Raw genomic sequence first — 23,936 nt, 5'->3', positions numbered from 1 at the left:
ATGTATAAGTATTATTTTTATCAGTATATAGTAAAGCCTTGAATATTTTTATTTCACAATCTGTTAACGATTCTCGGTAGTGTTGTGATTATGAAACGATTTGCAAATGCAGAATGCCGATTTACACACCAGACTCATATATATCTTGACCTTTGCAGGTTGGGGTCTGTAAGGGTCAAATCCTCTCGATATCTATATTCTCATCGCTATTCAGTTCCTATATTTCAATACGAGCGGTTGTACACTCGTCATACGATCAGGCAGCTCTGGGGTGATACGTTCTAAAAAGTATAGTCAAAGCTCGAGTCAAAGTTTTACTAAGCGCTTAGCGTATCACGAAATTCAGCCATGAGTTTAAAAGATAGTGCAATCATACCTTTGTTAATGATAATAATAGTGTTATCCGAAGTAAACAGTGTTATTCGTTCTGAAAATTGGGGTGTAACTCAATTTGAAGAGATGAAATTCCAGTATACGTGGATGATAAATAATTTCAAATTAGTTACTTTACAAAATCAGAGTACCTGTATCGACTTGCCTGATTTTCAAGTGGTTTCAAGTGGTATCTTAAATTATAACCACAATATGAAGATGATAGTACTTACATGTCACTTTATCTATTTCACAAAAATGCTGATACAGTTCACGTAAACTATGCATTGAGCATAGGTTCTGTAAAAGAAGAAACAAGTTATACCTTCAAAGGAATGATTGGTCGGGGATGGACACGGTTCATCAAGCGTGACGAGGCATTCAAAAGTTGTCAACCGAATGGCACTTTAATTATAAACTGTGAAATTCACGCGATATCGAACGTTGTTGAATCTTCTGGATCAAACGTCGATCAGTGCAGTACGAGAGACGAAACACTCAGAAGCAAAATCAGCGACGACTTCCTTACTCTTCTGGAAAATGAAAAATTCAGCGATATCACTATCAAATTAGGATATCACGAGATCGGAGCACACAAGATTATTTTGGCAGCCCGTAGTCCCGTGTTGGCATCTTCAATCATGGAAAATAGTTCAGTGAGCAACAACGGCAATTCCAGCTTCATTGAGATAAAAAACGTCAAACTTACGGTGTTCAAAAAGCTATTGCAGTACATTTACACGGATAAACTAGACGGCGTCCACAGCAACATGGCGAAAGATCTCTTGGCGGCAGCAATCGAGTACGATATCAAAGGACTGAAAGCGAGATGCGAAGAAATTCTCTGCAGTGGTATGAACTACGAGAACGCTATTGAAATTCTGGAGATAGCCGATCAGTACTATATTCATAAATTAAAATTACAGGCCAGTAAGTTTATAGCCGATCATGCCCTCACTGTAATTCAATCGGCGGAATTCAAGAATTTGGAAATTTCGAAGCCGCATCCTATTTACGAAGTTGTTCGCATTATGGCGTACAAATCTATGGTTAATCGCGGATCTGAAGACGTATAATAATTAGAGGTGATTGATAAATAAAATGTCCATTCATACTGTATGAAGAAATAACAAAGCATATTTTTGAAAAGAATATACCGAATTTTCTCTCATTCTGCATTAGTATCATAAGAAAACGAAAAATTTGCATCTGTCGAGGTTCAATTCGAATATTTCGTTCGTGACTGAAAGAAAATAATGCCAGAATCGTGTTGTATTCAAGAAAAATATCGGTGGCACCATCCTGTTCTCAATGTTGGAACTTCAACAGCTTCGGTTAAGATTCCGATTCTCTGCCGTATCGACTGTACAACCTGCGCAACTTAACGAATACTAGCTTCACATTCGATGGTAAGAAGCTATACATAGCCCGTCGCTGCATCGCTTATATAGTACCTGGTCGAAACTATAGATGGCGATATAGCTTAAGTTTCAATATGTCTCGAGTTTTATACTCTTCATTATTATAGCTTGAATAAACATATTATACAGTTTTAGAGGAAAATCATCCCAAAGTTTTTAATTGTAAATCTTTTATAACAAAGAAAAAAAACGGAGTTGATTCATTGATGAAATAGTGTGAAGTCTTATGTATACAGTTCTAAAATCTCGTTTTCTTTATTTTACAGTATAAAACATAATAGTAACATTAAAAATGACAATGACAGATTCAACTGACTGCGTTCCGCGTAAGCTTGCGATTAAAAAATTCCAACTGTTCTTGCTATTACGCGGCATCTAAATACACTATATGCGTAAAAATTATAAACCGAATCGATGTAATTATGTATAAATATCGCTCATTATTCCCGGCAGTATAGCGTCTGCTTATAGAATGAAAAAAGCGCTATTATGGCTGATTGTTGGCAATCCTGCAGGCGCAGTTGTCGCCCTTTAAAAGAGTACATACATCGATTGAAAATCACGTCACGCCAGGCCATTTAAAAGGACACAAAATTTGTTTCGAGTATTCCAGCGCGTCAGCTTTTACGTCGTCTCGTCTTTACATTTTTTTTTCTTGAACAATATGCTTTGTTGACTCTTGACGAGCAGTCAATGCTTTCTTCCGACCTGAGCCGTAATCTTTTGTTCAAAGCTTATCGTCTCCTCGTAGTACATCGAATCGTTCTCGAAACATCAGAGAACGTTATTCTTCAAACGTCCAAGGCTCTCGATCTCGGTTTCCAGAACGTCTCCTTTCTGGAAAGCACAAATTATACGATTTCAAACAAAATGCATTCGACAATTCATTATCTCTTCTTGAGCGTAAAAATTTTGTTCATCCGACCTTCAAGAATTCCGGTGGATTACGCGCGAAGCCAACTCCAGCTGGAGTTCCAGTAAGGATCACATCACCGGGCAGTAGCGTGAAGAATCTGCAACAGCACGAAAATCGTCACTAACAAGATCAACGTTGATCAATTAAAAATAAAAGAAGAAAAATACAAACTGCGAGAGGTAGGCGACGATGTCGTTGGTCTTGAAGATGAGCTCGGAGGTATTGCCGTCCTGCTTGAGTTGCCCGTTGACCCAAGTCTTGACAGCGAGGTTCTTCACATCGGCGATCGACTCTTTGGTGACGACGGCCGGTCCGAGTGGGCAGAAGTTGTCCATCGCCTTGCCCAGGAGGAATTGGCCGCCGTTGCGCTTGCCCTTTTGCCAGTCGCGCGCCGACAGGTCCTGAGCAACGGTGTAGCCGAATATGCAGTCCTCGGCCTCGTCGTTGTTCAGACCCTTGCACTTCTTGCCGATGACGATCGCCAGCTCTGCCTCCCAGTCGACCTTCTGCAATGCGGAAACGTATGGTGATTTTTTTTCTTTTTAATTGATCGATATAGAGTTATGAATTTTGGGAATACGTCTTGAATGTTTTGAACGGCATGTGCTTCCCAGGTTTCAAAATAGATAGAGAAGGCAAGTTCATTAACACATTACGCAACGGCCGTCTGCCGGTTTCTAAAAATAACAGTTGGTGTAGCTTTCGAACGCTCACTAAGCTTTAACTTTTTTACACTCTACCGAACAATTTGCAGTTTAATTAAAAATTTAAAAATTCTCGAAAATATCCTCGTATGCGTAAACTTTTATGCAAATAAGAAGCAACGCATAATACACGACGCGCATTATTTACAGCAGTCGCTATTTTAAGATTTACTTAGTTCTGGTTACTTACGTCTGAAATAGTAGGCAGGTGAATATCATCGTGAGGGCCGATGATGTTGCTGGGGAATTTGCTGAAGATTACAGGAGTCGACGGAGGCTCGAGATTCTGTTCCTTGCAGTGTCCGCTGTAATTTAAGCCGACGCAGGCCAGTTTGTCCATTTGCGTGATTGGTGGCAGGAATGTAACATCTTTCTCTGGGATGACGCTTCGGCCCTCGGCGACTATCCTGTGAAATTAGTTATTCTATTGTTAGCAAAACATACTCAATTTTCAATTTGTGCAGTTGTGTGTGATGCATACTTATTCAGGAGGAAAGAAGTCACTCCACACACACACACACACGCAAGGGAGGGAACACTTATATAAACAATCGTATAGCGTGACTTTTTTAAAGTGATAAGATAAGATCCTTTTATCACGTATACGTGATGTCAATAATGTGTACGTGAAGGTTATGCGTAGCCTGTTTTTTTGCTCTAAGGTTCAGGTGATCTGACAATTATAATTTCAATTCAAGTATAGGGTAAGGGTTGATAGATGATAGTTGAAAAAAAAATAATTGCATTTCCTAGTCAATTACATTAGCACGCAAGATTGAAACGAGCTTAAATTATACTCTATAGGCATGTCGTTACCTTCGAGGACGGATTTAATTATGCAGGAAATTCGTTCTACAATCATCTTTTAAAATTCGCGACTAAAACGTTCGATTCGATCATCGGCTGGAAAATAATGGCTGTTTCTTAACGCCACTTGAAGATGCAACGCACGGTTTGCTCTCGTTTATCGAAATGTATCGAGGTCAGGGTGAAAGCTGTCGATTATGCAAAACGAACGTTCGACTCGTCCGAATGCGACAATCAAGCCCAAAATGCGAAGAAGGAGTTTAAGTAAGTTTTTTCTGCAAAGTTCTTAGTCGGTATACAAACAGATGTAAGCAAACCACGAGGGATAAACAAGGGACACACCAGTGCCTTCGTCTTTGGAAGGATTCAAATTTAAATATGATTTTGTAACGAACACTTCTTCGAACTCTCAGTCGACTGACCTCTCAACTTCAGCTTTTAAGTCGAAGTCATCGCTCCTAAAGAGTAAATATCATGTTTTCAAGCCGACTGCTATTTATCGACATTATTTTATTTACCGGCTTATATGTAGAAAGTTATGCTAAATCGTAACATTGCGCGATACAGCCCCTATTATATACTGCATTAAGATTATTTATCCAACGCGGATAAAACGACGTTTCAAAATCCTTGAAAATAATTACGAAAAGTTAATCGAAATTCCAAATAAACAAAAACCAGTTTATACTCTATAGGTTCATCATATCGATGAGAAAATCCAGTATTATAATAAGGGCCGTACGCTTAACGTTGTAAAGAATTATATACAAGCCATTAAATTCAGTATAACTGGTTTGTACAGTCTTCTCACCTCTTTGCCTTTTTAAGGAATTCCTCGCCGCCCTCGAGGAACTTCTTCAGTGTGTTGGGGATACGCGAATTAAGTACCGATATGGCTATTATGTCTCCGCCTTGCTTCAGCTGGACCCCCAGGTGCTGGGGACCTCCGTTTTTGTTCACGAACTGTACGAACCTGAAAAAAGCATAATTTTTTAACTCATCGATAAATTAACCGGCAACATTGACCTATACGGTACAATGCATCGAACTTATGCAATACTAACGATCCTCTTCAGTCGCGTGACGGTTTGTACACATTTTCCCGGTAGAAAAGAAAACGAGTTTTTGCAATGCGTCAATAAAATGCGGCTATTTTATTTACGCAAGATGTATGTGTAGTGTATGCTGAAGATGTTACGGATGACTCGATGCTACTGTATTTCACGATTGAGAGTATGTGGAAAAAAAAAATTTGTAACGAGATGTTTACTGCTTTTAACGAGGTATTATTACGCGGCGTCTCGTCGTTCGTTAACGAATGTTACATATCGAGAATTTATGTCGATGACATGTACTCGATGGAAAAAAACCGGAGCTGCTTTGATTCATACAGGGTCTGTGAACTTTTGCCTCAACTAGTTGGGGTTAACACGATTAATTAATAGTTCGAAAGAAAGCAAGCACAACTTGTGTTATATATACTACATTTTTTAAAGGGACAGATAGTTATATAATCTAATTTGATAAACAAGATTACGCTCTGTATATTGAACCCTTTCAGTTTTATACATACTATATACATATACTTGTGAGTGGCCGGATTGTGGCCAATTACACGACTATCGATCGACGATACCGTTTTAAAAATAAAACTAAATTACATGCTGCGTTATCTCGTTTGCGTAACGACTCCGAGTTTTATTGACAAAAAGTGGTGCAATTCAGAAAGGAGTAAATTTTGATAAGCAAGTACATCAGACGCCTGGCACTCTCTCTTTCACTAATCTGGCCTCTATTTACTACACGCGCTCATCTCCTTATTTTCTCTCTTACTGTGCCTCACCCCTGCTCCGAGTGACGCGTGTAGAAAACTCTCTCCCTTGGCCTTGGATTTTTGGCCGATCGAAGAAAGCCCTTTTTGTGGCTTTATCGCATTGGACGAAAGGAATAAAATTTTACGCGACGAGGAGATTCGAAAAAGTGAGTGTGTAAATAGAATTTGGAAGGATTACAAGACGATTGAAGAAAATTATAAATTTTGGATTATGTACTTTCTAAATAGGAAACGACTCGGTTATTGTCATAAATTTAACGCGGCCACTCCCCTTTTCACACATACGTCTCTTCATCGGGCGGACAACATTCTTTATACAGTTTTCAAACATTGACCAGACATATATATATATATATATATTCCGGTTCTGGTCTAAAAATAGTTCCTCGATTAAATTTGAATTCTACACACGCGTTCACCTGATATCTTTGTGTATAATTGAACTGTCTTTTTCAAAATTGTTTAGTGGTGGACTGTTTTGGCTCGACGTTGATCAAAACATCGTGCTTCGTGAATATTGATTATAATTTAGTGAACAATATTTGTCAGCAACAACAAACGCATTAGAAATTGATAATCTGAGGAAACATACGATTATTGACGCATGATGAGAGATACGCACATATGGAAAATGTGACTTATAAAACATCCGTCCAAATTACAAGTACTTCTCATTATCGAATTCGTAAATTTTCGTTGCATACATTACGTTGTACTTTACTCCGGAAATAAGGTAACGACGCAGTTTACGTAATATCTCGAAAGTAAATTTAAAAAAAAACAAGAGTTTCAAAAATAGACGTAGAAAATACCGGGAGCCAACTTTCTACTTTATCGACACCGTGAGAAAAATTTCTAGATAAATTAGCTTCCCATAAAAGTTTCTTTTACGTATTCAATCAGACATTATCAATCACGTATCAACGAACATTGAAAACTCTCTCAGCACAAATCTTAACTTCTAACCAATCAAGCGTCAGCGTCGGAATTACCCACCGAGTAAATCACCCCCTAAATATAAAAAAAATTCCCATAATACTCCCACACATACCGAATCATTGACCGGAGGAGGGCGTCTCTGATGTTTTCCTCACCTCGTGCAGCCGCTCGCCGCTCGATAATCCACCCCCGCACCCAAACCTCCACCCTTTCTCCACCCCCCCCCCCCTCACAACTTATACACTATAACAGAAAATAAAACAACAAACCTCATGTTAGCCGCGTTTCCTGTGGAGAAATTCCGGCCGGCAATGCGTGCTATCCATCGCGCGCCGAGGCTTTTGTCGACGAGCTGGCAGCACATTCGGAGCTTTCCGTGGAGGGGCATGTTCTCTTCTAATTACACCTTATCAGCCGCTCGTTACAATCTCGCCGAGATACCGGGACGAGATACGCGAGGTTTTTCGCTGCAATTTTTCTCACCTCCTATTATTGTATTAAACCGGAAAATTCGGCTTTAATCGCGTGTCTTATACCCACGTTGGACACACCGAGAAACACACGCCGCGAAGGACGAGAGGAGACTAGCATAGCCCGGCGGTGTGTAGTTGTGTACAAGCGCGGCGCGCAGCCTAAATCCGGCGAAGAAGGGGCAGAACTCTTGTATTATGTATGTGTATGCGCGAAGGAGAGAGAGAGAAAGAGAGACAGAGAGTCACGAGTTTTTCAGCGGCTTTTCTTTCTCTTGCGTCTACGCGATGTGGGAGGGATAATTGTGGATACGGCCGAGGGATGATTTTTCGAAACTCTGGTTTTTTGTGGGATGTGAGAGAGCTGGGAATTCGGTTTGAAGGTTAGGGGGATTTTGATGGGTTCGAAAATTTACGTAACTCGGCAGCAGAGAGGAGTCGACGGGGTTTTGGAGAAATTGTAGGGTTTGGTTATTTTTTTTGAAAAAGTGGGTCGAGAGCGCGATTTTGAAAAGCGAGTTTTAAAAACAGCGGATAGAATTTTTTTTCAAGTTGCAATTATACGGCAAGAAACTTTTCACGAATCGGTGAATTCGCTCGAGTGCATAATTGATACATATTGAAATATGCACTGATGTATTACCCTCGTTATCGTTGTTTTTATACGCAAGCCGATTATATCGACACGCATTTGTTGTTTTCGAACGCTTTGCAACAAATACATGCAATCCGCGCATCTTTTACTTTTTTGCATTTACGGCTTAACTTTACTTCACTCTCTTTTGTGAGGTATTTTTCATTTTATCCGTTCTCACACGCATAACTTGGCTAACCTAAAAATAATAAATTTTTTATACAGCTGTGCTCCGAAATTATGTACCTAAATGTGCTTTTATGATTCTGCCATGTTTAATATTTTTACTCAAATTTAATCGTTTTCGTATAATTAAAAATAAATGATTTTACAAAAATGTATCACGACCGGCTAAGGCAGGAATAATCAACAATAACGAACGATCTTATTTTCTAGCCGTACTTTGCATTATACTTAATGACTGCAGCTTCAATATACGTTTCTATGAATCATAGCGCCTTGTGACTCGTTTTGCGAATTTCCCAGAAAAAAAGTACGGAAAAGTCTCTCTTATATAGAAAAGACATAAACTGTATATCTATATAGGAAGAGAGTGAACAAGTATTACGTCACAAGAGCTTCGTCTGTTTTCGATCGTCATTCAAGATACACTCTTAGGTTAGGTCGTTTTTTCTCTTCCTCGTTTCCTCTTATATTTATATACTTTTTTACACTTAGCGCGTGGGTTACTCACATGAATTTGAACGCTCATGATTTCCTCTATTCTTTTCCGTTTTCCCAGTCGACCTACATCGATAAACTACTTATCTCTAGCCAAAACCAGTTTTTTATGCTTTGGAAACGAATTTGCGAAAATGACTCTATAAATGTTAAAAAATACCTTTACACGTAGAATTATAAGAAACAAAGTAAATTTATTCAGCGTTAGTAGCGGTATACCTTAAACTTTAATCAACAATTTATCTCTAAATTTAAACGAAATCATCCGGCAACGGTTTGGGCTTCTTTCGAGTGTACATAAACTCTTCCCTCGTGTGATACGGATTGTAAGGATCGTCTACCCAGTGCTTTGGACGTCTCCAGAATTTCGTCACCATCTTATCCAACATCCAGGACTGAGAGGCATTGGTGAAAACGTGCTGCTTTGATCGCCTCCTTTGGGCGTTACTTTTTTTCCAAAGATGCCTGTGACGACCGGCTCTCGTTCGGATCCATATTCCCCTGTTATCAATTGTTTGGTTTCTTTAATTTTTCAACGATTACGTTCGATTAAATTGTCTCGGAATTGATCGAACTTACCAATGCAAACGGTAGAATCTTTTCAGAACCGTTTTGACGGATTTTCGCTTTCCCTTGGTCAAGGAGAACTTCGTGACTGTTCTGCATGGGACAGTTGGCGTTTGTGCTTGCGGAAGTAGCAGCTTGTTGAGCGAATCACTGAAAAAAGGATGAATTTTAACAGTTTGATACGGTTATCCTAATTTTGCAATGATTGAAATAAAAGGAAAAAGCGTAGTACCTCAGTATACCAGTGCCGGCATTTCGTGAGTTTATAACGTCCGGGCATTGGAGCTGCTTAGCAAACGCACTCAAACATCGCACTTGATTCGCCAACGGATTACCCACAAAGTTATTTAAATTCGTCGTAAAAACTCTCTTCGCGCTGTCTGAAACACGGAAAAAACATTGCTCAGCTTACAAAATTCAAATCCTCCCGCCAAAACAGCTTCGAGTCTCGTTCCTCCGTTCAACCGTATCCAACATGGCCGTCGATCGTTTCCTCCGAACCTAACCTCAACCCTCTCACAATACACTCGGAAACCTCGAAAACAAACACATCCCCCAAGCCTATCACACCAAAATGAAGCACCACGACTCAAGCACACTTTGACCCGACCGAATCGCGAAAATTCCTCGACAATCAGTCAGTTTATTACCTCTCAGCGCTGCGCTGACCAGCCGCAGCATACTTGCACTCATCGTCGGCGCTGCTGCTGCCGCTGCGACTAAGATCTAAGATCGCACGACCAGCTGTTTTTCCGCGTGCCGTCGTTCCCCTTTTTTCCTGGGCAGCCACCCGACACCGGCCATCCCCCGAAGATGCTCCGAGTCGGATTAAAATTTCCCGTTAACGGCCTCAACCTCAACCGGGTAAGTATCGTCGTTGATCGAGTAATTTTTCCGGACTCCGGTGCTCCGATAATTGTTTATTTTTACCGGTCGATTGGCTTCGTAAAGCTCGTGGAAGAGACGGTCTGACGAACGTGTTTTCGTTGGGTTTCGCAGGTGTAATCACGATTTTCCAGGGTTTTTCAATGATTTTTCGGTATTTAAAGTGGTTGGTTGATTCGAGAGTACGACTCGGAGTCGCGGAGCAACAGAGTCGCGGAAATTGTCATTGATTATTTGACTGACGAAGGACGAGTGCAAGACGGCCTGCTCGTGTCAAGATGGCTTACATAATTTGCCTGTGTGTATTTTTTATGACTGACAGCAACGTGTTTTTTTGCAGATCAAAAAACATGGCTACGAAAGGCTTTACCTGACTGCCAGGAGCTATGAGACCAGACCAAAAATCAAGTGCGAGGACAGGTGAGTGCGATACAGAGCTTGGGAATTTGCTTGGGATATTCGACGCTGGGTGAAGTGTCAGTTTGGTTAACCAGTGCAGTGGTTCTAAGAATCAGTGTTTTTCAATGCCAAAGACTGTAGTCGAGAGAAAGCAGAGTTTATGATGGTTATTAAACTCAGATTTTAGGCTGTTGGACTGATTAGGATGAGGTTATGTTTGGGTAAATTCAATTAGACTCGTTTAATACATTTGAAGGTCATGTGTTGCATCAAATGATAAGAATGACAATCGCGGTCATGGACCGATGATAAGTAGACATTTTTGTAAAACTGAAATTAAGAAAGTATGTTTTTAGGCTGCTCAAGGATGTTACTCTTGCCTCCAGATTATCTGGACATAGATATTCTACTGAATCGAGAAGGTATAGTTTTTATAAGTTTATAGGTAATGGTTTGGACCTTCCTGCACTTGCCCTCCTGCATCCTTCCAGAAATGTTTGTGCAATCTATTTTATAAAAAGTATTTGATCTTTACACGAGAAATCTCTTATTTTTATCAGTAGTTGGCTTCTATTCAAATTTACTGTTATATTTGGTACAAATATAGTGTATTTTTGCATTTAGTCAACTTAGAAATGACATCACACCGCATTCATTAACATCAACTAGCAAGAGCACATATTTTAGTTAACACCTAAAAAATGTATGACTCGTATCCTGCTTTAACCAATGTCAAGCTAAAATATCAATTTGCTTATGTTTAAGCCTTTTTTTACTGATGAGCTGCTTTTGTACTTACAGTGAAAGATCACGTGGAGGCACTGGAACCTTGGTAACCCTTGGTGCTGTGACAATCGGAGCTATTGGAATACTAACATACGCGAAAAATGACTCGGGTTTCAGAGCAACGTTAGAAGGATGGATACCAGGAACAGACAAAGCAATCAAAATTATTTTTCAAGAAGAGTCCAGCTATTTTGATTATGTCATCAGCTTCTTCGAGTCTCTAAAGAAGAAGTAAGTACAACAATCTCCAAAAATCTAGCAGAACTTTACGTATATTCATGCTTATATATTATTTTAGAATTTTGGACCTTATCTTTGGAGATGACTCTGCAAAACCAGGTCAGGTTTTTAAAAAAACGGTAGATTGCCAAAACCTTGAAACCTATGAACGTGAGTCCTTATCCTATCCATTTCCTCTTCCTATTACAAATATTATTGATACATTACTTTCTAGCCACTAACTGATTTATGATGAGATTTTATTTAAATTTAAGTGATTTTCACTGATTAGTACATTTTTATTTTGATAGTTCAGTAAATTACAAGTTTATGAAAATCTCAATTATAGACCTGTGTTGTAGTTAATAATATATAGCAGTTTGAGTTTAGATTTCATTAACTCGTGACTAACTCATGCGGCTGACCCGTAATTTAACGTGTGTTTAGCGCCAAAACCTGCTTTTACGCCACCGGCTCTCGAATTATCACCGAAATTGCCGCCTCCTGAGAAACCTAAGCCAGAATTACGGTTAAGCAAAGATAAAGGAGCAAAAATTGAAGTCGGTATGCATAGAAGATTTTTTTATACTGTTTTAGAAAATAATTTACGTTTCTTTGATCAAACTTTAGTCTTATTGTTTGCATGAAACAATAAATTATCAATGTAAGTGGGGTAAATGATTCCTCTGTACTTTTAGTGTCAGAAAAGCCGGCTCCAATAGCCAAAAAGGAAGAGAAGAGTGTTCCATCTGGTGCATCTGATCTGCACGAGTTGGAAAAGTATGGAGGTGAACTTGCAACGAAAGCTATTACTGCGTTTCAACAAGCAGCTTGTGCCGTTCAAGATTACAACAAGGATATTGTCAGCGTCATAGAAAGCTCCGATTCGACAGTGGGACATCAAATTTGGGATAGGTAAGAAACTCACGAATTCTGTTTTACTCGTCTACTTTTAGTCAAATTTTATTTTAACATGTTTCCATGCATTTGCTCAGACTAAAGATAGCCCAGGATAAAAGAGTGAAAGCTTTGGAGGAGGCAGAGAAAAAAGCAGACGAAGCCGTCGAAACGTTGAAGAAATTGCACGGTTCGATCGACGACCCGAAAATAAACGCAACGACAGGTCAAAAGACGATCACGAGAAGAAATATCAGCAAAATCCTGGCCGATGTAGACGAAGCAAAGAAGAAGTTCGAGCAAGAATTGGCGAATGCAAATATATCCGAAAAGTATTGGAAAGGCGTTAAGACTGCACGAGAAAAGTTCCACGAAGAATTACAAATTCTTTTCCCCAATATTAATATCCACGATAAGAAGCTTGCTGTCACTGATGAAGCCTTCGATCTGTTTGTCCTGCACATGTACCACAAAGTAGCTTTCTTGCAGAAAGAATTGGAGAAGATGCAGGTGAATACTTAATGACTCGTGAAATTACGAAAATTTGTCTCTACTACTATTAATCATTTGTTGTATTTTTCAGACCATCGCTGAAGCTAAGTTGAACACTGCCTTGAAATCGGAGGGTGATCAGGATAAGCTCCACGAAGCCATAGATCTAGAAGTAGCCAAGGAAAGGAGGAAACTGCAAGAGGACTTCGACAAAAAGGTGGGTGATACGTTTGCATTAATTCTTGTATCAGTATTGTTTAGATGTTCAGGACGTCTCCTTCTATGGGTCAGCGTTTACCGCTTCTAATATCTCGACGTGCTTCCATCCTACAAAAACCAAAATTACACTACATGTCAATTTGCGCAAAAACCGAAGCTTGCATAGGTGTGAACGTTTCAACAGCAGCAGAGCACTCGTCTTCACACAACTTTTTATCCATCTCCATTTGGATCGACTCCAATATTTTTCCTACACAACTACAACATTCGTCGCAATATTATCCCCTCGCAGACTTCGACCGATATTTTTTTCTCCTCCTCATACTTTTTGTCTTGGTTATCGGTCTTCTATTTTTCGCATAGCTGTACTGTTCTAGCAGCGCCTTTCTTCGCTGCCTCTCTCTCTCTCTCTCTCTCTCTCTCTCTCTCTCTCTCTCTCTCTCTCTCTCTCTCTCTCTCTCTCTCTCTCTCTCTCTCTCTCTCTCTCTCTCTCTCTCTCTCTCTCTCTCTCTCTCTCTCTCTCTCTCTCTCTCTCTCTCTCTCTCTCTCTCTCTCTCTCTCTCTCTCTCTCTCTCTTTGAACGATGTAAAGGAGGTTAAAGCACTGTATCTGCTTCGGCTCCTTTTGTTGGCCGGACAAACAATGGGCTTTCGTCGAATCATAAGATCGAACGTTTTCGGGACGCTTCCGAGTTTTCGCGTGTCTCCTCGCTTGTTTCTGTAGCGCCGGGTTTTTCTTGTCGGGCTTATTTTGTCCCAATTCGTCGCGATAAACGCTTGTGCAGCGCTGAGAGTAAACAACGAGGGCTGTCGTAACGTTTCCCGACTTTCTCGTCGCTCTCGCTTATTCTTCAAAAGTTTCTTCCATTATTCGCGGCACTCGAAAATTTCGCGCAGAGCCAAGTTATATTCTATAAAACGATTGCCATCGCTTTAAACGATAATTCCAGTTCTAATTATATCGCCATTCACATCCAGACCAAGGGAGATTAAAAGCAAATTTAAACTGCGGCTCGAGCCTTTCCGCGAGAGATAGGATTTCATTCTGAGAATCTTCTCAAATTTTAATAATTCAATTAAAAGTTCGAGCTGTGTATTACCGCCCACTGCCGCCACTCTTGCCAGAGCTCGCGCAAATATCGCGAAAATAATCAGCCTCGATCTGCTCTTTTGCCGCGTATAATAATCAGGCTCGTACGGACGTGTCGGTCATTGTAAGAAAGTACAGCTTTGTTCTCTCTTTGGTTTCTTAATTTCTTATTAACTCTCTCGAGTCCGGAAGGAATTTCTCTCGGATCTATCTTCCGGTATTTTTCGTTTTTTCCTACTCTCCTTGACTTTTCCGACGCTTTCTCATTATATTACCCACTTACTCTCGTTCTTTTGCGGCTCTCGAATAGAGTACTTCTGTTATTTTCCTTCCAACTCCTCTCATCGGATTAATTATTTTTCACTTTTTGAACCTCATCGTCGTCATCGTCCTCTCAGGGCTGTGTTTTCCTCTGCAGAGATGGAAGTATTCGAATGAGCTTTCCGCAACCTTAACGATTAATACTTTTGAACGAGTATTTCAGGTTGTACGGCTTTTTGAGAAAACCAATGCAAATCCAGCGAAAAATAAAAAGGATAGCTCTCTTTTGTGTAACCTACATACACCTACACGTCTTGATCTCGACTGAGCTCTTAACGCCACGATCCTCGCACCCTCGGGCTCTCGGCTTTGTGGAACGTATCGCTCTACTGTCGACAAACTTCATACACGCACGCAGTTGTGCACATCTCTGATTGGCTCTGCTGCTGCGAAAGATGCATTTTCGCGCATTCGAAATTCTACGGCCTTGAAGCTCAAAGCTCGAAGATGATAGATTCACTTTGCGCTGCAGTGACTTCTCGCTGTCGAATTTCCATAGCGAAGGAGTGCAGGAAGATTTATCATCGTGCGCTGAGAGAAATTACTACTACTTCTACATACACTCTTGCGAGTATGTTGTTCGCTCGCTTTTAGTTCTTCGCGAGAAACTCGCCCGCGTAGGATGTACGCGCTATTTGTTACGCGAAATGTTGATGCAGCGGTGTATATTTTTGAAGTGCCGGAGATGTGAGGAACGAGCTTCTCTCATTTTTTTTTTTCAGTCGCTGTGCACACACTGCGACTGTTAATTACGGAGATAAACGCGAGCTCGAAAAATATTCGGCATATTTTCGCATGGGAGGAAAATTTAATATGTAAAACGAGCGCGTGCGAAAGTACAGACTCGGATTCCTCGGTGTACACATACGTTGCCGGCTTTTCGCGCGCTAATGGCGCCGACCGCATAGAAGCACATGAAAGCTCGGATTAGTTTCGTCGGCCGGTTTTCCGAAACGGCTAAAAAGCCGAGATAAAGAATTAAATACTGCGCGATGTCAAAGTGCGTTATTTCGCGTCAAAATTTCAAAATCTCTTCCTTCGGATACCGCCCGCAGTGTAAACGCACGGGTGCAAAGAAACGGGCAAAGTCAAACGCCGTCTATATATTCAAACGCGTTTCGAGGCTCGGAAACTCGAAAACTACTAGCCGCAGCACAAAGTCTTCCATCTCTTATATTTTCTCTCTCTCTCTCTCGAGCTCAAAAGCCGTCGCGAACTAAACCGCGCGCGCACTACATTACTCCCCCTCCGATTTCGCGTACTCAAAAACACGTCTCTTTTTCAGCGCGGAAAAGTCTCGCGTCTCTGGAAAAATTTACGAGGCCCGACGACGACGCGGCGAATTTTTCCTCGAAGATCGCGTGCCGCGCTCGTAAATCTCCTGTAACGCGCGCAGTGGTGGGGGCTACGCTCGCGGATAGGAAAAGCATCGGCTGAAATATCGGTCGCGACTGCGGCATATTGGGCCGACGCGCGTTGTCTTTATACATACACTTTTTTTGGGGTTCGGGTGAAATGAAATGTGTCGTGCGGTGCACTTAGATTTTTCTTTTCGTTTTAGAAGGTTTCTTTGATACGCGAGCTTTGAGGTTTTTCGGGCAAGAGTAGAGAGTCCTTTTTTCAGGGTTTTTGTGGGATGGGGGTTGTTTGATTTGTAAATTCATTCGCTTCTCTGCAATTACACTGCAGTCCTCTCGACTTTGACCACTGAGTATACTTTCATTGCACTCGCTTTGAAAAAAAATTCTAATCAATCCCGCGGAAAAATCCGCTCTATAAAAGCTCGGACGCAAAGCTCACCGACACGAACGTCCGGAAAGTTAACTCGTCCGCGGCAAAATTATGAGCTTTTCTCGTCGAGATAGAAAAAAAATCCGCTATATTTTCGTTGGTCGCGTCGTGGTGGCGATCAATGGACGACTACGACGACGAGTTTTTCTCTCGAGGCCGGCCAATGAGAAAATCCAGCGCGAGCTTTCGCTTACACGTATGTATATAGGTTGTCCGCGCGGTCGGATCCGTTTAACGTGCATACGCGAGACCGCGAAGCTGACGCTATATTGCGGCTTAGCGTTTTGCGCTGCTGCTCTTCGTTATCCGTCTCTCTGCGCTTTTTCCAACCTGACGCGCCTGTTTTCCTTTCTCAACTGTATCGGAGCTGTATTATATGCGTGTAGGACGTTGCTCCTGTTCCGGGATATTTAGTTTAATTAGTTTTTCTAATTTAAGCCTGTGCGACGCGACTTTATATCTGCGTGAAAGATTTTTATAATTTCGCAAGTTGGAAAAATCAAAACGAGAGAGTAATCATTGCGATTCTTGTACATGTCGGATACATATTTCATACGCTTGTTACAAATCGAGCAGGTTTCCGATCAATCACGTTGGCGCCGATTAAACATGCATGAGTAGGAAAATAAATTGTTCACTGCGCCGCGGCGAGACGTGGAATTAAAACGTGCGCGAATAATTCACAAACGACTTGATGGATCATTTTCGATGAAGCTCTCGAATTCGTTATAAACAATCCAAAAACAACGATGTAACAAACGCCCGAAAAAAGCGGAAAGAGTCAGTGGCTCGACATCGTCTCGGAGCCTTTAATATTTCGACAAACGACGAGAATTAGGGCGAAATTACGGCTTGAGCGACGTCGTGGATCCGTCAGTGTAAGGTAAAAGCTGCAGCGGTATAGCAGGGGAGAGAAATGGAAAACGAGAGCGCCGAGGTAAATCGATTCCTTTCAGACCGGCAGCCAGGCGTTAAGCCTCCCTTACTGTGTACTATACGCTTTGCGCAGCTTTACGTGTGGCTATGCAGACACGTGGTTTTCCTTGCGGAGCACGTGAGATTTATATTTTCGACATTTCACTCATGTTTGATATTTATAAGCTTCTTCGTCGACGGATTAATGTTAATTAGCGAAAAAGTCAATTACGACACGCATTTTTTTTCGAATAAAATTATACGAGTGATAACGCTCTCGGATGCAAAGGTGAGATAAGGCAGCATAATAGATTCAACGCGTATACGCGCGATATCTCCTGCGAGGCAAAACGGCCCGAATTAGCATATGCAGAGCCAAAGAGCATACTACATGCGCGCTTGCAAGAAGTACACTCTCTAGCGAGGAGTTATTAAAATAGCGCTGCTACACCTTCGTCTACGGTATTATCGCGTTTTTCATGCGTCGCAGCTGCTTCACATAACACATGTTTATATAAGCCGGTTTTATTCACTCGCTGACTCCTCGTTGTATAATTGCGAGCTTTAATTATTCGCGCGATTAAACGAGACCGAATTTCCACCAAAGGCTTTCACCCTTTCGCAAGCTCTATAATGTATCTATAAAAGCTCGAGTGTGTGGGACGAAGTTGCCTCCCCCTTTCTTTTCCATCAACCCTCGGCCTCGTCGACTGTGTGTATCGGAGACGTTGTCAGGTCAGCGGGCTGTTAATTATTGACAGGCGAGAGATAGGGCCACCGCATTTGCCTCTTTCGAATGAGTCCGATGTCCTTCCTTACTTCCCGATGCCTATACTTCGACTTGTAGAGACTGACCTGCGGTGAGGATACTGGTGTCTCCGGTGGTCGGAGATGTGTGTTGATGCGGTCGTAAGCGCGGGGGTGGATTAGTTTTATTGGGACCTTGCTCTGGGGTGCAGGAGGGTGAAATTATTTTTTCAGGGAGGGTTATACGTTTAATTATGGACGGGAACGAGTAGTTATAGATCAGCGTTAAAATTTATATTTAACGCAAAGTGTTTGTGCTTCTACGAGTATAGGCAGTTTCTGTCTTTCCCTCCTCGCATATACGAAGTACATAGACAAAGCCAGCAGTTGGAGAAAACGGCGTGACGGACACGACATTCCATGGGTCACTTGACAATCAGGCCAGCAGCCTCACTCACTGCTCCAAAGCTTTTACTCCTTTCTTTATTACCCCTCGCTCGAAGCTCAATTTACCGTGAAATTATCACCGCGTTGTTTAGTGCATATTCTCTTTCTCCCTGAAGCAAACGTATATACATTATCTCCGAGCGCGCGAAATCTCCTGTAAATATAACGCGCCGAGTTTTATGTGTCTCATCCACTCGCGAAACTCGGGCCAACTTTCGTTTTATGCGCGGCAAAGAAGAAGCATATTCTCTGCCCGGAGAAACTTTCGCGAATATGGAGCTTGAAAAAATAAGGAGAAACGCTTTTCCGCGTTATGGCTCTGAATTCATTAGTCGTACGCCGTGTCTCCGTATAACACGCGCTTCAAAATCCGAGAGCTTCCACTCGCAAGCTCGCTCAGCAAAAATGTACAGAGCGACGGATCACGTGCGCGAGAGCGTATCCGCGTATGTGCGTTCCGCCCCAGAAATTAGGCTTGCTCTTTGCTGTCGCTACCCTCTCTGCATTTGCGAGCTTGCGGAGCGTCTGGAATACCGATGGGCTTATGCAAGCTCTCGACGGGAAGGTCACACATACATACTCGTGATGCAACAATTTACCAACAAATTTCGTTTCTCTTCCAGCTGCTGGAGGAGCGCAAGGCGTTGGACGACGAGATGCGTCGCCAAATGAAGCTGCAAGCTCAGATCCACGCGGACCACCTGCGCGAAGCTCTGTCGACGAAGGAGCGCGAGACCGAGCGCAAGGTTAATCGAGCTTTGAGCGAACAGAAGGAGGAGGAGTCCATCAGGAACAAGACTCAGCTCGCCGCTGTTATCGGGAGGCTGAGAGGACTCGACGAAGCTCTCAAGAGTGAGTACCATAACGCGTGTGTATCTATATATTATATATTCACGCGAGCATGAATAACGGAAAGCTCGAAAGTTTCGGGGGGGGGGGGGGGGGGTGCTGGATTATGGAATTACCGCACGGTGTTGTGCCTCTGAAGTTTCGGGGTCCGATCGTTCGGGATTATCCAAGTGCAATTAGTGCATCTTGCGAGTAATTTTAAAAGAAGCGAATGTTTGCTCATCGAACTGATGTTAAACACGAGAGACTTATTCGACTCGATGATTCAATTAGCGAAATGAGCAATAACTCGTTGAATATTTTTTTCCGATATTACTCCGGTTAATGAGCGTTTGCAAACCAGCGAATTTGGCTCGACGCCGAGTGAATTAGTGCTTTTTTTCCGAAGAGCGGCTCACCGACCGCGAGAATTTCGAAAAAAGGAATAAACTCTTATCCTCCCGTACGAATACGGAACACGTCGTATATGGAGAATCTTAGAGGGCTCAACTGCCGGCATTTCCATTAATGGCAAATCCGAGCGATTGAAACCCCAATCGACGGAAGGGATTCTCTCTCGGTCCTGGGAAGACTGCCAGCGAAATATAAGAAATCACAGCTGGGACTCCCCGCCGAGCTGCATTTCCTCCTCTCGCGGGAGATCCTCTCGATATCTTCCGATTCGAGACCGCTCTTTTTCATTTTTTTTTGTAAATTATAGCCCGGCTCTTGCATAGATCTGACGCTTGATGCGTCGCGATTGCTCGCAGGCACGTTTTGGTATTACGCGTTGAATGAATTTTTCCAGCACAATATTTATAATCGAATATAAAATTTAAATTTTAATTACATGTCTTACAGAATAACAAATGCCATAAAGAATTTCAGAATCGTCAGGTTTTCATACAAGGAAGCATAATGCTCAAATCAGCGTTGTTAGCAGCGAGTCACTTCTTCGCCAGAGCTTTCGCCATCTCTATGAGTTCAACTTTGGCAATTTTTCCCGACGGCGTATGGGGCAGCTCTTCGAGGAACTTTACTCCACCCCAAAGTTTTTTATACTCTCCAAGAGTGGCGCTTAATTCAATCAGTTCGTCCTCTGTCACCTATAAACGGAAGAGCCGAGTAAATAGAAACTCATACACAGAGAATATACTGCTCTAATTGGAAAAGTGGATACACTCGTTCGGTTTTAACGGCAGCGAGAGAATTCTAGAATTGATATCTGAAAATATCGAGTTATACCTCGCTTCCCGGTGCCTTGGCGACAAACGCCATCGGTCTCTCGCCGTCTAGTTCGTGAGGCAGCGGCACCACCGCCACTTCCATCACAGCCGGATGACTAAGTAGAACTGCCTCGATTTCTGACGGGGAAATGTGATAAGCTCGAAATTTCATCACCTGCTTCAATCTTTCCACAATAAACACCTCACCGTCTTCGTCGTAATAAGCTTTGTCGCCCGAGTGAATCCAGCCTGTTGTGCGCAATTCGACGATTACGAAAACTGAATATTTTCGTGTACTTCTCGATTTTAAAAGAGAAAAAGATATACATACCGTCTTCATCGATCGTCTCCTTTGTGGCTTCTGGATTCCTGTAATAGCCGAGCATCATTGTCGGAGACTTGCAGTAGAGTTCGCCTGACTGGTTCGGCCCAAGTGCTTCGCCCGTCGTTAAGTCGACCATTTTCACCTGTACGTGCTCTATCACAAAACCGCCGGAATCGACTCTTTTACGCTTTTCCGTCTGCATCGTAGCCGTGCCACCCAATTCGCACATACCTACGGTTGAAGACGTTATTATCTAGCTCTTATCGCCGCGAGAAAATAAAGCCGCGAGATCCTACCGTATCCTTGTAGGATCAGCGTATGCGGGATACTGTTTTGGAATTCTTCGAAGACTTCTCGATTTATTTTGGATCCTCCGGTCTGGATGAGTTTCAAGGACTCGACTTTGTGCTTCTTGAACACCTCGGACTTGTTGAACACGTTGATCATGTCCGTGGTGATGAAAATCCAGGTGATCTGTGTATTTGTTTTGAAAATTCTAACGTGAAAATTATCATCAAAAATGATTTTTCAATTAGCAGACCTTGTGCTTCTCGATGACTCTGCAGGTTTCCTCGGGATCGAATTTAGCGTGCAGTATTCTGGTGGACTGAAGCAGATATAATTGCAGAGTGAAATAGACGGCGGTGAGCCAGTAGGGCGAGGTGTACCACAGCATAACGTCGCTTTTCTCGGGCAGCCTGGCGAATCTCAAAATATTTTTCGAAAAAGTGTTGTACGAGTGAACTATACCCTTGGGTAGACCGCTCGAGCCCGAGGAGAAAACGATGAGGGCCACGTCGTCTGGATTTTCCACGGCTTTCACCCGGAAATTTTCCACCTCCTCCGTTTGTTGCTGTTTCATCACGTCGCTCAGCGACTCAAAACTGGAATGTTTACCGAAAACCACTATTTTCGTATCGATTCCTTCGAGCTTCGCAGCCTCCGCGAGTGTCTCGGCTGCATTTTCGCAGGTAAACATCACCTTCGGTCGGACCAGCTGAATTAGGTGACGGGCTGATTCTGTAAAAGATATATTCGAATAGTTGTTTGCTGTAACTGATTGGATAATCGAGTTCGCGTTGAGAAATACGCAGTTAAATTATGCACTCGTGCAATGTTCATTTCCATATGTATGTACACCGCGTAGGTTCATCAAATACAAACGGCTATTTACTCAGTGCGACGTCGTGATGCCAGGGGTTGTGGGCTGCACCGACGTAAAACGTGGCCAATTCCGGAATGTAAGCGTCCAGTTGGTTATCCGTACAAATCGAAACTACGTCGTTGCTTGAAATTCCTTGTTTCTGCAGCCATAAAGCACACCGAATGCTGCTATCTCTCATTTCGGCGAAAGTTGTTTGTTTGCCCGTTTCGCTTTCGATCTGCAAAGTTTTTTTATAGTTTTCTTAAGTTACACCCGTAGGAATATATTACTACCGACGCGAGGGATATGTTTGTTTTTCGAGCACTAGCTGGATCAAAAGTAGAAAGATAGCCTTCTCCATTTATACTGTTATTTTTTACGGTGCATCGGGGGAAAATGTTTTGAAATTTCCCTGCGAGTCAACGGCATATGCGTTCGCTGTTATTATATTGGAAACTTTTACGTTCGGAGAAAATTGGAAAAAATGTTGGTTTATCGTTTTGGAAGTTATAACTTTTATACAGTGGAATGTATACTTTATAGCATTCTTACCTGAGAGACATGATGTGGATTGCTGCTTAGGACGTCCAAGATGACTTGACCGAGATTATGAGTTTTCATACAGTAGGGCTTAGGGTAGCCTTTGATGATGTTGTCCTCGATGGTGAAACCAACGCGTTTGTAAATATTTTCGTGATCCATCGTCTGTAAATTTTTTTATTAATCTTAACTGGGACTGGAGTCGATTGATTTGCTACTTCTGTTGTATCAGTACTGGTTTATACGTCGTTAAACCTGTCTAATATCGTTCTTTCATTGCTATGCATACATGAGTAATAAAAATCTCGACAAATTACTTGGAAAAGATACTGTATCTTTTCGTTATCAAGTAATACAGCAGACTTTTCATACATGACTCATACTTATTTTTTCCTGTCATTTCGGCTCAATCGCTTGATTATTATTTACTGCTTGAACTCGATCTCGTTTGAAAAGAAGAATCTTTCTCTACATTTTTTTTACGCTACACGAATGAGTTTCATAGAATAACAAAAAGCTACAAACTTGCAAGCCAACCCAAACAGCCTCACCAAAAAATCAGCCTCGCCAAAGTCTCGATAAACACATCCACCTAGTCAACCTAGTTCTAACTGAACCTGGTAAAAAAACTCAAGAAAAAACACGTCTGCTTTCGTCAGCTGTGCAGCTCTGAATGAGTCTCGGCTTCAATGCGACGCTGCCAAATTAAACGAAACAGCCTCTAATTCGCAACGCTGTCGACGACACATCCCATTGGTCCATTTCAGCGAGGCGCGAACCGACGCACGTACGAAAAAGAAAGCCGAACGCTCAAGCGCGACGAGCAAATCCGCCTTTATGTTGCGCCGTGATAAGACCCCTGCCGGTGATCCAAGGAATCACGCGTTCTTTAAAGCGAATGAATATCGCTTGGTTTTTCACTGACAAGAAAATACAATATCAATCGTCTAGTTTTCTTATCATTCAGCAGCAGAACAATAAAATTATCCCTCGCCTAAATTTCCAACATTTAACAACATTCCAAGATTGCGTCTCTCGCATACTCATTACACTCCAAAAACCACAGCTGCCCAGCGCACCAATAAGATCTCTCGCGATCCAGCGCAATTAGAGGCATCAGCCGCCCTTCTGAAAACAGCCTCCAAAACTACACACATACGTTTACCCCATAAAAAGCGTCTCCGTCTACTATACGCCGTATACGTTCATTACGTATGCGAGCTCGCGCTTTAATTTCGCGCAAGCTGCGCTAGGATAGAACCACAGCAGTAATATCCGCGGCTGCGCCGCCGCACACTCGGACGGAAGTTAATGAAATGCC

The 23,936-nt window shown here is 42.1% G+C and overlaps 5 protein-coding genes across 11 annotated transcripts in view; 2 read left to right on the top strand and 3 right to left on the bottom strand.

Annotated features, from left to right (window-relative positions):
- Positions 1-584: 584 nt before the first annotated feature.
- On the top strand, positions 585-1,524 carry LOC107981096 (speckle-type POZ protein B). The gene is made up of 2 exons (XM_031931486.2): positions 585-1,224; positions 1,299-1,524. Exons 1-2 carry the CDS (start codon positions 606-608, stop codon positions 1,304-1,306), a joined length of 627 nt encoding a protein of 208 aa, XP_031787346.1. The 5' UTR covers positions 585-605; the 3' UTR covers positions 1,307-1,524.
- Positions 1,525-2,022: 498 nt separating this feature from the next.
- On the bottom strand, positions 2,023-8,291 carry LOC100114488 (fumarylacetoacetate hydrolase domain-containing protein 2A). Its single transcript, XM_001608008.6, has 6 exons — positions 7,263-8,291; positions 5,032-5,193; positions 3,604-3,820; positions 2,881-3,215; positions 2,719-2,806; positions 2,023-2,630 (listed from the first exon to the last, which is right to left on the bottom strand). Exons 1-6 carry the CDS (start codon positions 7,379-7,381, stop codon positions 2,568-2,570), a joined length of 984 nt encoding a protein of 327 aa, XP_001608058.2. The 5' UTR covers positions 7,382-8,291; the 3' UTR covers positions 2,023-2,567.
- Positions 8,292-8,952: 661 nt separating this feature from the next.
- Positions 8,953-10,107, bottom strand: LOC100678189 (39S ribosomal protein L35, mitochondrial). The gene is made up of 4 exons (XM_003426644.3): positions 9,996-10,107; positions 9,578-9,725; positions 9,358-9,495; positions 8,953-9,279 (listed from the first exon to the last, which is right to left on the bottom strand). The coding sequence occupies exons 1-4, from the start codon at positions 10,036-10,038 to the stop codon at positions 9,030-9,032; spliced, it is 579 nt and encodes a 192-aa protein (XP_003426692.1). The 5' UTR covers positions 10,039-10,107; the 3' UTR covers positions 8,953-9,029.
- LOC100123668 (MICOS complex subunit Mic60) overlaps positions 9,789-23,936 on the top strand; it is a 29,841-nt gene continuing 15,693 nt past the window's right edge. Inside the window, exons 1-10 of one of the 5 annotated variants that reach the window (XM_008209024.3) lie at positions 9,995-10,209; positions 10,571-10,650; positions 10,986-11,051; positions 11,431-11,646; positions 11,714-11,754; positions 12,082-12,198; positions 12,333-12,549; positions 12,630-13,041; positions 13,115-13,240; positions 19,176-19,404. In XM_008209024.3, the coding sequence (XP_008207246.1) occupies positions 10,159-10,209; positions 10,571-10,650; positions 10,986-11,051; positions 11,431-11,646; positions 11,714-11,754; positions 12,082-12,198; positions 12,333-12,549; positions 12,630-13,041; positions 13,115-13,240; positions 19,176-19,404 (1,555 nt within the window). In that variant the 5' untranslated portion in view covers positions 9,995-10,158. Of the gene's footprint in view, positions 10,210-10,570; positions 10,651-10,985; positions 11,052-11,430; positions 11,647-11,713; positions 11,806-12,081; positions 12,199-12,332; positions 12,550-12,629; positions 13,042-13,114; positions 13,241-19,175; positions 19,405-23,936 lie in introns of all 5 variants that reach the window. The other 4 variants (XM_008209023.3, XM_008209025.3, XM_016985563.3 and 1 more) reach the window with 4 other exon arrangements.
- On the bottom strand, positions 20,196-23,307 carry LOC100678103 (4-coumarate--CoA ligase 1). Of its 3 annotated transcripts, none has more exons than XM_003426642.4 (8): positions 23,167-23,307; positions 22,628-22,780; positions 22,106-22,313; positions 21,473-21,951; positions 21,228-21,405; positions 20,938-21,162; positions 20,626-20,855; positions 20,196-20,486 (listed from the first exon to the last, which is right to left on the bottom strand). In XM_003426642.4, exons 2-8 carry the CDS (start codon positions 22,775-22,777, stop codon positions 20,328-20,330), a joined length of 1,629 nt encoding a protein of 542 aa, XP_003426690.1. In that variant the 5' UTR covers positions 22,778-22,780; positions 23,167-23,307; the 3' UTR covers positions 20,196-20,327. The 3 variants fall into 3 exon arrangements, with proteins under 3 accessions (XP_003426690.1, XP_032456400.1, XP_008207243.1); XM_032600509.1 differs by having other exon boundaries at positions 22,905-23,304; XM_008209021.4 differs by having other exon boundaries at positions 23,141-23,304.

The sequence above is a fragment of the Nasonia vitripennis genome, chromosome 5 (genome assembly GCF_009193385.2).
Source record: "Nasonia vitripennis strain AsymCx chromosome 5, Nvit_psr_1.1, whole genome shotgun sequence".
Lineage (NCBI taxonomy): Eukaryota > Metazoa > Arthropoda > Insecta > Hymenoptera > Pteromalidae > Nasonia > Nasonia vitripennis.
Note: the sequence above shows the minus strand (reverse complement) of the source record. Positions and strands in the feature narration are given on the sequence as shown.